Below are 12,607 nucleotides of genomic sequence, written 5' to 3'. Positions count from 1 at the left end.
ATACCTACAGTTTTCAATTACCTTGCAAACAGCTGCCTGCATAATTGCATCAAATCCTCCCTCTGGAGTATCTATATTAGCAGAGATTTTTTGTCCTTTCACAATTTCATTGAATCTTTCAGCATCATTTGTTAGTGGCAAAACATGTTTGTATCCAAAGGTGGGTAAGCACTCATATGGTACACTTCTGCATAAGAAATGAGACAGTTTATGGATGACGCAGAGAGAAAATCACTACAATGGCTACTTTGCAGGCCTGTCTGGATTAGTTTTTGGTTATGCATCTCTCTTCTGTGTCTGAGATAAGTCCAGTGAAAAGCATAAGAGAATCACAGAGCACAGATACACTCAGTTGGGTTGCACGCAAGCCTGCATAAAGCATAGGAAATGCCACTTAAAGCAGAGTAATTTAGCCTGTGCTCTTTGCCACATTTTGTTTTCATACTCAGAAGCACTTTGGATCTGTAGTCCCTTAATGACATTTAGAAAATACCATCAGGCTTCTCCATTCCTGCTTCAGACTGCAGAGCAGCGAAGGCTGGAGAGCCATCTTCTCCTCCTTGTAGAAAGGACTGGAGCACAGGTTTAGAGGATACTGCTAGGCCTCAAGGAAAAAGACACACACAAAAACAGGAAAACAACGTTGACAGGTAAATGAATGAAACTGCTATTCTGTGTTGGGTATTAGTGTGAATCCGTTTAGGATAGCAGTGTCATAAAAATCTTTTATATATATATATATGTAGAATACCTATTTGCTAATCAATTATTATTTGCTTATCCAAATTCCTCTCTTTAAATAACATAAGACACAACAGTTTCAGAGTGTGAAACTAAAAGAATCAAATCTTGTTTCCCAAACTGACTCAGTTACTCCTAGAATGGAGAAGAGATTCCAGTGAGGCTGTTAAATTGGATTTTACCCTCAAGATTAATATTATGACTTAATGTTGGCATGCAAACAGATGCAGGTACTTTCCCTGCCTACCTGCAAGGGTTGTTTATTTCTTCAGCTGTAGTTTTGATAAATGGTGAAACTGGTTTTTCAACAAAAGATCCAAAACCCAGCCTGAAGTTGCTTGTCAGCTTTGACATTTCTTTGGAAAGAGTTGAGCCTAACTCTTTTATTGTATTCAAATCATCATCCATGGAAGCTGATAGATCCATGAGGTAATAGAGATCAATTGGATAATCTTCACTTTGGCGAACCTTGATCTGTATTGTTTCTTCATGTCCTGTGAAGGTCATGGGAAAATGGGATACATCTTAGTACTTCTAGGTAGAAGTTAAGAACAAGGTCAGTTAGTTCATAAACTTACACATATACTGAAAATCATTCAGTTTTTGAAATCATCAGTACAATTAAGAAAATAATTCCCTGGCAACAAAAATCTCAAATTGACTGTCCGAAAAATTAAAGCTGTTCTAGTGTTTTTTCTAAACTGTTCTTTAGTAAGGCCGTAGCCATGGACTACAACTGATTGCTATTATATAAAATATAAGAACATCTTTTGAGCAGTATGCAGAAAAATTCAGATAGGAAGCTAATTAAAACTGAAGGTAACACTTATGGAATACGCCATGTATGTTAGAAAACCAAAGAAAAACAGAGCGTACACCAGGTTTTATTCTCAATTGCAACACAATTGCAACATGCAATCTTAGTCGCATAGTATGACCTAACTGGATGTTTCTTATGTTTCTTTATACCAAATTTTCTCCATGAAAAATTCACATCACGGACCCCAGAGTAGGTCTGGAGTACTTCCATAAATGTCGCTAGTACCTTGTAAATCCTCAAGGCAAGATTTTTATACTGCATATATGCTATTTGCCAGACCTGCAGAGGGAGAGGCAACAAAAACAGGGCTGGAGAGGTATGGGGCTTTCCATTCTCTCAAAGCCACCTTAATTGACAGAGAATAGATGAACTAAAAATTAAATCCTTACTTTTATGATATACCCAGCACTTCTGAAGGATTTTGAACCGAACATAGATTTCATTTGATGAGTCAAATGACAGATAATTTTGGACTCAACACAGGTATTTTGTATTTTATCAAGATTTTTTTTACACCATTCAGTCTGAGTATATCACAGTATCTCGGTATATCACATCAGCAGAAAAAAATAAATCCTGTATTTACGAACTGAGTGATTTACCTGGTCGCAGTTTGAGAGTTAATTTTTGAGGAGAAATCTGCGTGACATCAGAATTGTTCTTCTGGGTCGATATAGTTAGTGGCTTGTTTCTGTGAATTTCCACTTCTGAAATGGGAAATTCAATGAAATTCAACTGGCATCCTTTTGATAAAAGGTTTTCTGGGGTATCACACCTCCCATGAATTCCAGCTGAGTCGGTGTAATTCTAAAGCAAACAGGAAAAGGAATGGATGAGTTAAATGTATTTACTGACTGGCCACCAGCACCTGGCTGACAAAAGGTCAATCCAATGCAGGGGAACCAGAAACAAAAGGTGCAAGTTATACAATAAGTGCAGACTAGTGCAGAAAGAGAACTAGGTGGCATAGAAAGCTAAATTTGCCCTTCATGGGTCATGTCGCACAGGTGTATAATTAATGTAACTTACACCAGTCTGGTGTCCTGGAAGAAACTGCTCTATTGTTGGGGAATGGGAATTGTGCCACTTACATTTGGCTTCTCTCAGCACTGGGAATGGGAACACAAAGCCCCTGTGAGCTTTTTTTTTCCTAAGGAAATCACTTACAGGACTATGCCACAAATTCCTAAACAGTGTTTGAACTGCTGGTGGAATATTTAATAACACTAAAGCAAATAATAAACTCCTACACATTTTCTGAGAAACTGGAGGTGGGGTGCCTAGAGTTCACTGATCACTTTGTTTCCTTCTGACCTACTCTTTCTCCTCAACACTCATTTTACTCATTCACTGAAGCAGGTGGAATGTCCGCATTACCCTGACTGGTGCCCAGCAAGCACCACAGCTCCCCTTGCTCTCCAGCACTCGTTGGGCTCCCACTGTGCTCACGTTTGTCTGCTCACATTTGGCTCAGCGCCCTCCTTGACCTTCTCCCCCACGGAGGGAACCACAAGCCTATCAATATCACTTGGATATCTTGCAGTTTATTTTTTTTCCTCATTTCAAAGCACTTGTTATGCATTCTTCTCCACAACACTGCTGCAAGGTGGGTATTATCCCCATGTAGTAGTGAAGTTAATGGTCAGTTTTACAAACAGGCTTCTGTGCCTTATTAGCATTTCCTAGAGTTATGTCTAGAATTTAGATCTGCAGAATCAGTCAGCTGCCTCCTGAACTGGAAACCACTCTTTTTGGTCAAAACCTGGGAAATGCCTGGCAGAACTGGCAATACCTGGTTGATGGTCACAGGCCCATAGCATGGGACCATTCTTTTCTCCCAGGTTTGGGCAAGCAATCTTGGGTTCAGCCATTACACCACAAATACTCTCTGAATTCAGTAACTGAGAAACTCCCTATCCACAGCAAAACAATTTTACTTTAAACTTATTAAAAATAGAACTTGGCCTCTCCTTTCCAACCAAAATTTCATCCTGCATGGATGAAGACTGTCAAAGATCTTGTGTATTTTTGTGGAAGCAACACTGAGACACCTGGTGGGAGCAGCTGTTTATTGTGCTTCAGACCAAGTCTGACGTCTTTGCCTGGAGAAGACTCTCACCAATTGCTTCTTGATTACAGCACACATAGAGATCATGTAAGATTCCAAAAATTTTGCAGGGAGAATATCATCTCTGGTAGTTACACACTTAGAATTTCTGGCTTTTTAGAACATGCATACAGAAGCAAACTAATATTTCAAATATAGCTAGATGACATGTTTTTATCCTGTAGAGATTTTTTTAAAAAAAAATATGTGACAATAGTTGAAATCATGTGATCAAATTTCATTTCAAGTAAAACCTGTTTTGGATGTTAAGTACAAACAAAAACTGCTGAAAAAAAAATATATTTTTTTAATTATTACTTTTCCCCCCATGGTAACATTATATGCAAATTGCTAAATTATTTTTAGCAAACTTCTTTAAAAAGAAGGTACTTTTTGATCTTTGTCAGATACTTCATGCAGCAGCACATTAGTACCATCCTATATATCATTTTGCTGCTTAGCAATAGCAACAAAAGTGTAAATCAGAAACTACCATTAAAAGTACTGATTTTATCACTCTACTATTTCTGGCAAGTTTTTAATTGTGATAGTTAACTATTTTGCAAACACTAATTTTGATAATAAGATTGATCATTTGAATGTGCAAACTGACTGACTGAAGTACTTTCTGTTTATACTGTCTGAATTGGTATATGATGATATAATGTAACATGCAGTCTGGTCTGGCACTTGATGCTTCATCCTTAGTGCTCTGGGTGAGTCAGCCCTGGGGCTGATGACCTGAGCCCCTCTAAAAGCACTTTTATTTCTGCCTTTAAGTTTATTTCTGCCTTTAGTTTAAAAAAAAAAAAAAGAATAATACGGCTTAAAGTCTATATTTGAATTCCACTTTTGATCCTCAGAAAGGCTTCACTAAGCACTGCATGCATTACAAAACCACAGGCTAACCCAATTAAGTCAATACTTCATCACTCAGAGCTACTACAAACATTTCAAGTTTTACTTTGAAATTTTTTGTATCATCTACCTCTTGGAAACACCAAGCGCAGTGTGGTCCGGAAAGCACACAATCTTCACAAGTCACTGCACTTTCCTGAGAACAGGTCCCTAAATTTAAATCAAAGAAGACAAAAGACTGTTAATAATGTGCTTAATCATTCGCTTTATGATGAATCTGGCTAGTTAGAGAATGTGGGAAGTGAAAAATGCACACATTTAGCCATATTTAGGATTACTGATAACGTTATTTCATAGAGATGTTTCTATTGGTAGAATATTAACTCTCTGGAGAAACAATACAATTACTGACAATTAACATACTTACTTTTGCATGCGTTATAGATGTGCATTCACTGAGAACACGCTACTTGTTTGATCGAGGGCACTTGATAAAACTTTATATTTGTTTCTGGTATAGGTCATGTACGACATTGCCAACATAACCAGAGATACTAAAACCACAATATTATGTATGTTCACTGTATATACTTAAAATTGCTTCACCAACATCTGTAGATACATGATGTGATTTTAATTTATTGTGTAAGTACTGGTGAAACATTCAGTCACATATGCAGTATTAAGTTTCTCAGTTCAGACATTGATTAGTATAACCACAATTGCTCAAATGCCTGTCTCTTTTACATGTTCTGCTATGTAATGACCACATAAATCTTGGATGAATTCACAGGGTTGCCCTACAGCGGTATGTCAAAAAAACCCACCAGTCGTCAAAGAGAAAGGAGTGATTAAATACAGAAGACAGAAAGCTATTTAGTGTCAACTTAAAGCAAGAGACAAAGCAAAAATGGTTTAGAAATGGATCCCACTGCCCCGGAGTCTTACCTTGAACATTGTTACTTCTTTGCAGAAATAAGAAAAAGAGGCAAAGCAATTCAATCCCCATTCGTTTTCAGTGCTGGCTGTGTGACAAAAAAATATTAACGTATTATTTATCGTCTGTGGAAAGACAGAACATCATAAAATCCATACATTCCCAAAGTGTACGTTTTAAGAAGTCACCTACACTGGACTGCGAGGAATCTTCAAACCTATCAGGGCAGAACATGAATGAAAATAAAAACAACAGCTACCTGAGCAGGTAAAGACGGCAAGCTTTGCATAAAAGTAACCTGAACATGGTTATCACTTCCTTGTTTTCCTGTACTCCTTATAAGGTATACAATCAGAAGGAAAATTCATTCAGGTGAAGACTTCTGTCAATTGCAGTCACTCTGGGTCCTAGAGCAAGCCATCCAAGTGAGCGTTTTTGGCATATACAGGAACTCTAAAATGCTCTTCTAAAATAACTCCTTTAATTGTTCCCTGAGAGAGTGTGTTAGGCAGACAGGTCGTACGATTGCTAAGTGAATATACCTGGAGAGATGTAAAAATCCCATTTTTTCAGATTCCCTGGTGTGGAGGGAAACTTGTAAAGGCAACTGCGAAAAAAACAAAAAGCAATCAATTGTTATAATTGAGGACCTGGCTTTGGTAATTCAAGATACAGAGTACATTTATTTTATTAACATTGCAAACTGGAAAGGAAATGCTGCAACTGTGGAATTTTTAATATGTAGAGGAAGGAATAAATGTATTCCCAGTTTTGCAACTGACTTGAAAAAAAATCACTTCAGCTTCAATTCTGTGTAGTAAGTGGCTAAATATTCTATGGCAGTAGAGCACGGATACAACAACATAAGTTTTTGCTCCCCCCCACCCCTTGGAATGAAGGCAAAATATGCCCTTCTTACAGCATTATTGCATTATTAAAGGAAATAAAATTTCTTATGTCTCGATTTCATCTCATCTTTTATGCTTCGCTATTGTTTGTTTTGAAAATAATTTGTTCAGGACAAGTCCTCTCTTATCTTAAGAGTTTGCAACTGACTACACACTGCAGCATAAAATTAAAATTTCATCAGTTGTGTTGCTGGTCTACCCTAAAAAAATATATCCTGTTTTTCCACAGTCAGAATCCTACTGAAGCTGGGAAGCTAGCTTGTAAAAAAACCTAGGCTGCTCTCACCATGAGAACTGGCAGGATCAGACCACCCTTTTCAAACCTGGTGGTAGCTGCAATTTTGGGGCAGGATGTGACAGTAGGGATAGGTCTATACTAGTAAGCTCAACATGCCTGGAAACATTCCTGGGCATTGAGGCCAATTGGCACAGAAAGACCCGAGTTTATGCTTGCAAATTGCCTATTGGGACCATTCTAGCAACCAAAATGTGCCCAGAAATTGTTTGCAGAGAGTGTTAATTGGAAGAGGTCAAATTCATGCCAGGGAGCATTTTAACAGTTTAATAGCACAGAGAATCTCATTCTAGTGCCTGGACATATTCCCAGGCACATCCGATTTTACTAGTATTTACACAGTCTACGGGTATTTTCATAGCAGCTCAAACTGGATTACGTCAAGCCTACCTTTGCCCTGCTCACACCCCTTTGCTCTTACCAGTACTGATGTCCAAACAAGCAGTGAGCTGATTCAGCCTGATCCAATTAAAAGCCAAGCACCTTCCGTGGGGAAGGCCGGGGGGCTAATCTTCCCCTGGGTGGGTCCCCTGAACTGTGTCACTGCCCAGCCCAGTGTGAGCACCAGCTCAGCAGAGGGAACAGGAAAGGCAGGCAGAGCTGACAGGGAAGGTGGCAGCATGATAATTTGAATTTAGCCCAGCTAACTCTTGTGGAACCACATCCTAACACTTCTATTTACAACAGTAAATTCTTAAGTCTCCTTCAACTGCTTTCTATATCTTGGAGTATCCTTTGTGAGCCATGTGTTCACCTACAACAATTTCTTGTGGCATGAAAAAAGCATCAATTAAATTATGTTCCCTTGGCTGGTGAAGACACAGGTCTATGAGGACAATGTCCGTAACTACACAAGGTCAAAATGAAGTGGAGTTGACTGAAAATGTTTACTCATACAGAGAAAAAAATCCTCCTATAAGAGCCATCCAACACATTTTATTTCCCTGTCTTTAATTTACATTTGTGTGTACGTCCTGTACTACTGTTGCTATGCCTACAGCCTTGGAGAACTCCAAAAACTAGTGCTTGCCCTTTCAACGTACAAGTTCATTTTGCAGCTCTCACTAGCCCCTGGTAATATAACAACACCTCAAAGCCTGCACTCGAAGGACTTGATGACAGTTCTTCAGCCACCAAAAGACACCAGAAGTCTCCCAGGTTAAGGGCCAGCCAGCTGAACACCTGGCAGTTAGTAAAGGCTTATTTTTAGATTCAAGATATCATTTTTTAGTGCAGAAAGAATAATACAACCTACATAAAACTTACAAATTCGGTTTGATAGCATCGGTTCTCCATTTGTTTGTGTGGTAATATTTTATATAGGTCTTGGCAAGGACAGCATGACTGGAGGCTAAGTGCCTGCCTCTGAATGGGATGGCTGCCAAATCTGAGTTAAGTCTTGCCTTGAGTAAAATAACTAAGTTTCTGCAAATTATTAAGAACAGACCTCCCCAGACTGTAGAGCAGAGGAAGAATAGACAACAGCAAAACAACCACAAAAACACAAAGGAAAATATAAGGAGAGAAGAACCAAGGTTAGTTTTGACTTTTAAAAGCACCCACGATGAGAAGATCACAGGACTGGACGGAGTGGGACTGACAATCTCAGCGACAGGGGCACAGGATGATAAGAGAGGTCCGGGAAGGGAGATAGCATCTACAAAGAGTGGATCTTGGGCAAGGCAAGAAAACCCAGGTAGGGTGCTGATATAATAGATTTGTTTTGCAATGTCACTAAACATCTTATGTGATATCTAAAGATAAGTTGACCAGGAAGTTTGTCTATTAATGTACTGTTTTACTAGCTTTAGCTATCACAGACGCTAGAAGAGCACAATCAGAAATAGCCATGCTGATGTGGGGAGGATGGCCTCTGAGGTCCTGCCACTGCTTGATCTGACAGCAAGATTCCCCTTTATAAGGAATATAAGGTTTATAAGACAGTCTTGTTCTGTTAACTCAAACTAGAGGTATCAGCCCAATGAGGTATAACAAATGGTAGCTTATAGTACAGACAATGCAGTTATTACTGTTTTTATCAGCCACTACATGCTCATTTTGGAGCAAATTTTGGTCTTGCTTAAATCAGGGTTATGGTTTTACAATGACACATCCCAGCAGAATACAGCTGTTTATCTTTCACTATGGGCAGCACTGAACAATGCACGTCTGTCCTTCTCTAAAAGGTAATAAAATTTGTACAGGATAAAATCTTTACTGCATTTTTCCCCATACCTGGCACTTACAATACGTGAAAGATAGCACAGAAAGATATGCTGGTCATCCAATCAACCTTTAACAAATTCATTAGTGAGTAGCCAACATTAAACATAGAGAATGCAGAAAAATAGTAAAAGAAAGCTAATGATGTGGACAGGGGATAAGAAATAAAACAAAAATATTAGCCTCAGGTAGCATTTCATTAATAAGGCTTTTTTTTCCTCTTTAGAAAAAGCTACTAATGTATGGCTTTTCTGGGCCATTTAGCTGAATCCAAAAGTCAGCCTGTTGATTGGGTCTGTAAAAGTTCCAGAATGGGAAGTGTTTGCATACAAAAGCATGCCTCATCATTGGCTCATTCAAATCTAAAAAATGACTTCATTTTAGAAAAAAATACCAGCCTCTCCTGCATACAGGGCATGAACTGGTGTAGCATAATTACACATACAGGAAGACCAGTCCAACAGAAATCAACAATTAGTTCCTCCTGTGCTAGACAAAGCCTGGAAGAGGCGGCATGTTAGCTCCAGTAAAAGCCTATCAGTCAATATAAAAGATCAGTATGTCCCAAGCTCATTGGAGCAAGGAAAATCTCTTTGAATTAGAAGCTGGAGAGCTATTCACATGGAGGAGAAATTCTTGTAAGTGATCTCTCAGCTCCACACACAAACCAACACTTAATTGTCAATGCTCTTCTCATACACACGCAATCTGAAAGCCTGGAAAAATACTGAGTAATTTGAAGTCTGGATGTCCCACACGCTGAAATGGTTCTGTGAGTATTTACAAAGGTGGGGGAAGTGTCTCCTGCCCTTCAGAAAACATTTCTCTCTTCCTGTCCCTCATCTGCCAAGTCCTGTAGGAATGGAAGCAGTGAGATAGAGATCAAAACTTAGGGCAAACCTTTTGACCAGAAAGACGGTAACTGAAGATTATGCAAATATTACGGAATAACTGAGAAAAAAAAATAGCTTAAAAAGATGAAGCTGTTCTATAGCTGCACAGTCAAGTGGTTCCTGACTCTTGGGCCAGCAGAAATGGAAGGCACTTTTAGAAAAAAATCTTCCCAAAAATATATCCCTCACCAGCCTGACAGCCCTAGTTCCAAAGAACAACTATGACAGATGTTTCAGAGGATGACTGTCAATTAGCTAGGCAAGGAAGCCTGAAAAAAAGTTTCCAAACTTAGATTGAGCTCTAAGGAAACCGAGGTGGTTTGAGTAGCCACATAGCAATGGGAATATCAGACAATCCAGCACAGATTGCACGCAAATATGGCGACAACACTGGAAGGACAGTCCTGCCCCCGCCTTTGCTGGCAATACTTTGGGGAGATCTGGCAAAAACATTTAAAGAGGAAACAACAATCCCTAATGAACACTTGTGTTTAATGGGGAAATTCATCAAATTTAATGATGGTGAATGCAACTAATCGGTAACTTTACATTTTTTCTCTAAACTTTACTTTCTTTTTTTTAGAAAACAACAGTATCACCTACCAAATCACTGTGCAAAATAAATAAATGTATTTGGATTTATGCATATTAGTGTTGTTTGATACTATTTGCTATCATTCTTTGTTAAATGGCACCCATGCGACACGGGTATTGCTTGAAACAGAAAACAGCCTCAGCCCAAAGAAGCTGCTGTAAGCATTTGGGTCCTGTATAAATGACACAGAGCCTGCGGTACATGAAGACGTGCATGTACAGCGGCTGAGCCGCCCCTGTTGGGATGTGTACTAACCTCATTCCCAGCTACGGGACTCGCACCAAAACACTACTGTGTAGGTTAAGGCACAGACCCCTGCCAACATGTGGGCAAGTGCGTGAAAAGACGAAGGCTTCTCATAACTCTCTTCATGTTTTGTTTGCAAGCACTGCTACACAGATGGTAGAGAGCAGTTTTAGAAGATGAACAGAGTCTGCAGTTCCTTCCAGAGGGTTGCACGAGCTGAACGGCCACACGTAGGAAAGGAATTTTTTCCCTCCGGCCCTGAACAAAGTGGGGTGTTGCAGATCCATGACTCAGGTCATGACTCATGCTCTGGTCTCCTCTTGTTTCCGGAGCAGTGCGCTGTTGCTAGATGAAGGCAAAGCCAAGTCAACAACCTACCTCTGAACAAACAGAGAGGAAGAGGAGGAAGAAGGATGAATTGCTCACCAACTGTGCAGTGAACAGCAGGCAGACAACCCAGGGTGTTTTCAACCCATGTTCACCTCACCCACAGCTCTGACCCAGCTGGTTTCAGCTGAGGGCGTGAGCAAACCTTTGTCCTCAATTTCCTTTGCATGGTTGAGCACTCTGAAAGGTCTGTTTGATTTTCAGATTTGAATAAACTATCACACTCAAAGCCAAATAATCAAATCTCCCAACTGCACCAGGACTCAGGTGGAACCAGTGGAAAAATCACATGGTTTCCAACCAGGACTGTCAGCCAGCCCACAGCACTCAAAACATGCCAGGGATGCCACACAGCCTTTTGAATCTGGCCTAAGTTTCTGTTTGATTTTCACAGTCGCATTGTACACCTCCCTGCCCTATAAGAGTGAGGTGGTGGGACCCCAGAGGAAGCACCTCAGCTCTGTGCTGGTGGCTGGAACTGCTCTGAGCATTAGCATTAACCCCACAGCACTTAAATCCACAAGATGTCAGGTCTCTGCCCTTTAACTGGGAGCTTTCTGCAGCTTCCTCCATTCAGATTAATGCTGAGTGCAAACTCTACCTACTTCCCCTCTTACACAAAGGGCCAAAGGCAGCCCTGCGACACGCATGTTGCAGCTGTATAGCATGAAATGTGATGAATAAGCAAAATGAGCTAGGTGCAAATGCCTTGCTTTTGAAAAAGCTGGAAGGAATGTGTAATCACGATGTATGCAGGCCTGATTTATCCAGATGTAAATTCTAAACTATGAGGCTGGGACTAAATCATTTGTAAAAAGTACCTTTTCCACTCTGGTCTTACACAGAGAAAATAGACCTCTACTTGTTATAGTTGACCTTGCTATACTTAGGGGTATGGAACTCCAGTGCTTTGCTCAAACATAGGGTTTGAATAATGTTAATCTAGAGTAGCCAAAATAGATAAGCATGTTTACTTCAGCATCCAAACAGCTGCTAATAACTGAGAAAGTGGGCCAAGACGCTGACTGAAAGCAGCTAGATTTATGAAGCTTTCAAGTTATTCTGAACATTGACGGTATGGTTTCTATTTACAGACACGCAGAATTCAGTCCACTCCTCCTGTCACAGGGCCCAGTCTCCTTCTGGGGAAAAAACAGGATTTAGGGTTTCAGGAGCTCTTTGAGCAGCATGCTGCCATCTTATGGCTATTCTGCTATTCTGGAGTAGGTATTACTTTAAAACCTGCAGGCATAAAGGTGGTCAGTACTAACTCCCCTATGACCTTTTGGCAATATTTTGCCTGGCTACATATTTAAGAATCTTTGGAAACACTCATATCTTTGTTAACTGATTTGGTCATTTATGTTATATTCAGGTTATAATTTTTTGTTACCAGCTTCTTCTTTTTTTTTTTTTTTAATTCCTCTCTCCTCTACCACAGTAAACAGAACATTATTTCCAGTCTTTGTTATAAGCTCAGTTAACATGATTCTGAAATGTCAGAACTGTTTCCAATATCTTTGTTGATATAAATTATTCCTGTATTTTGCAAATCTTGTTTTATTGCTATGAGCACGTGTAGGAAGGAAATTTAAAC

At 39.6% G+C, this 12,607-nt stretch overlaps 1 protein-coding gene across 11 annotated transcripts in view; it reads right to left on the bottom strand.

The window, feature by feature from the left end:
* Positions 1-12,607, bottom strand: part of ITGB6 (integrin subunit beta 6) — a 56,995-nt gene that overhangs the window by 28,140 nt on the left and 16,248 nt on the right. For 7 of the 11 annotated variants that reach the window (XR_013954004.1, XM_080601214.1, XM_080601212.1 and 4 more), the window contains 6 exons: positions 6,006-6,070; positions 5,475-5,551; positions 4,657-4,736; positions 2,164-2,368; positions 989-1,235; positions 22-187 (listed from right to left, as the gene is read on the bottom strand). Coding sequence is in view for 10 of the 11 variants with exons in the window: in XM_080601214.1 (XP_080457340.1) it covers positions 22-187; positions 989-1,235; positions 2,164-2,368; positions 4,657-4,736; positions 5,475-5,535 (759 nt within the window). In the remaining variant the exon portion in view is untranslated. Of the gene's footprint in view, positions 1-21; positions 188-988; positions 1,276-2,163; positions 2,369-4,656; positions 4,737-5,474; positions 5,552-5,655; positions 5,795-6,005; positions 6,071-12,607 lie in introns of those variants that run through there. The other 4 variants (XM_080601216.1, XM_080601221.1, XM_080601219.1 and 1 more) reach the window with 4 other exon arrangements.

This window comes from Anser brachyrhynchus (genome assembly GCF_964034855.1).
Source record: "Anser brachyrhynchus genome assembly, chromosome: 7".
In the NCBI taxonomy this organism is placed as follows: domain Eukaryota; kingdom Metazoa; phylum Chordata; class Aves; order Anseriformes; family Anatidae; genus Anser; species Anser brachyrhynchus.
This window is presented reverse-complemented; position numbering and strand designations above follow the sequence as displayed.